The sequence below is a fragment of the Malania oleifera genome, chromosome 5 (assembly GCF_029873635.1).
Source record: "Malania oleifera isolate guangnan ecotype guangnan chromosome 5, ASM2987363v1, whole genome shotgun sequence".
In the NCBI taxonomy this organism is placed as follows: Eukaryota; Viridiplantae; Streptophyta; class Magnoliopsida; order Santalales; family Ximeniaceae; genus Malania; species Malania oleifera.
In genome coordinates, this window is record NC_080421.1 from 101,341,763 (window position 1) to 101,343,109 (window position 1,347).

At 39.0% G+C, this 1,347-nt stretch overlaps 1 protein-coding gene across 1 annotated transcript; it reads left to right on the forward strand.

Annotated features, from left to right (window-relative positions):
* Positions 1 to 256: 256 nt before the first annotated feature.
* LOC131156070 (SKP1-like protein 1A) lies at positions 257 to 562 on the forward strand. Its single transcript, XM_058109519.1, has one exon. It carries the CDS (start codon positions 257 to 259, stop codon positions 560 to 562), a length of 306 nt encoding a protein of 101 aa, XP_057965502.1.
* Positions 563 to 1,347: the final 785 nt, after the last annotated feature.

A 1,347-nucleotide genomic window follows, 5' to 3' on the forward strand; every position in this document is an offset into this window, starting at 1 on the left:
AACCTAGCTATCAATGGCAGAAACCACCGACCAAAGGAAAGGTTCAATGACCTCTAAATCTCATGAGGCGAGGCTCTCAATCTACAATTCACCTCGTCTCTGCATCAGAGGGAAGAACTCTCGAATTAGGGTTTCTTTTCTAGTATCATAGGCGGAATCAACTATGTTAGTAAGGAAGATCATGCTGAGGAGCACCGACGGCAAGACCTTCAAGGTCTACGAGATTGTGGCTCTTGAGTTTTAGACGATCAAACACATGCTCGAGGACAACTGTGCCAACAACGGTATTCCCCTGCCTAATGTCACCAGCAAGATTTTGGCCAAGGTGATCGAATATTGCAAGAAACGCGTCGAGGCTACGAAAACTGACGATCAAAGCACCAACGAAGAGCTCAAATCCTGGGACACCGATTTTGTCAAGGTTTACCAAACGACTATCTTCAATCTCATTCTAGCTGCGAACTATTTGAACATCAAAAGCTTGCTAGATCTTACATGCCAAACGGTTGCCGACAAAGATATTGGGATTGATGAGAAAATGTTGACGCAGGATCTATCTTAGTTGGTGGACTAGACCTCGTTTAGTTATTATAGAGCTTTGTCCTCCACAAATACTTCTTTGGGTTCTTTAGCCCAATGAGGTAATTTTTTGCAAGCATTGAATATAAACTTATCCAAAATCCTTAGACTATTGATTCTAATGCTTTTGACCACATGACTAATGCCTATCATCTTTTTCTCATCATATTCACCCTGTGCTAGAAATTTGAAAGTTAAAATTGCAGATGGATCACTCTCGTCTGTCGTAGGCAAAGAGAATGTCTAACTCCCTGACTCCATCACGCTAGAATTCGTTCTTCATGTTCCTAATTTATCCTCCAATTTATTATCCATTAGTCAGTTGACTAAGAATTTCAATTGTTCTGCTAAATTTCTTCCCTCTCATTGTGTTTTTCAAGACCTATTATCGAGGAAGACGATTGGCAGCGCTAAGGAGTGTGAGAGACTTTACTACTTTGAGGAGGCGAATGTGAGTGAACAAGGAAAAACTACTATTTGTGATTTTGCATCTATTTCTAGGGATAGTGAAATTTTGTTATAGCATTTTAGGATGGGTCATTCAAATTTTCAATATCTAAGATGTTTATTTCCTTTTGTTTTTTTTTTTCAAATAAAACATCTTCTAAATTTCAGTATGAAATTTGTGAACTTGCAAAACACTAGTGTAATTCCTTTCCAAAATCCACACACAAACCATCCTGGCCCTTTATTATGATTCACAGTGATTTATGGGGACCCTCACGCTCTCTTAATCGCATTCACGTGAGATGGTTTGTTACTTTTGTT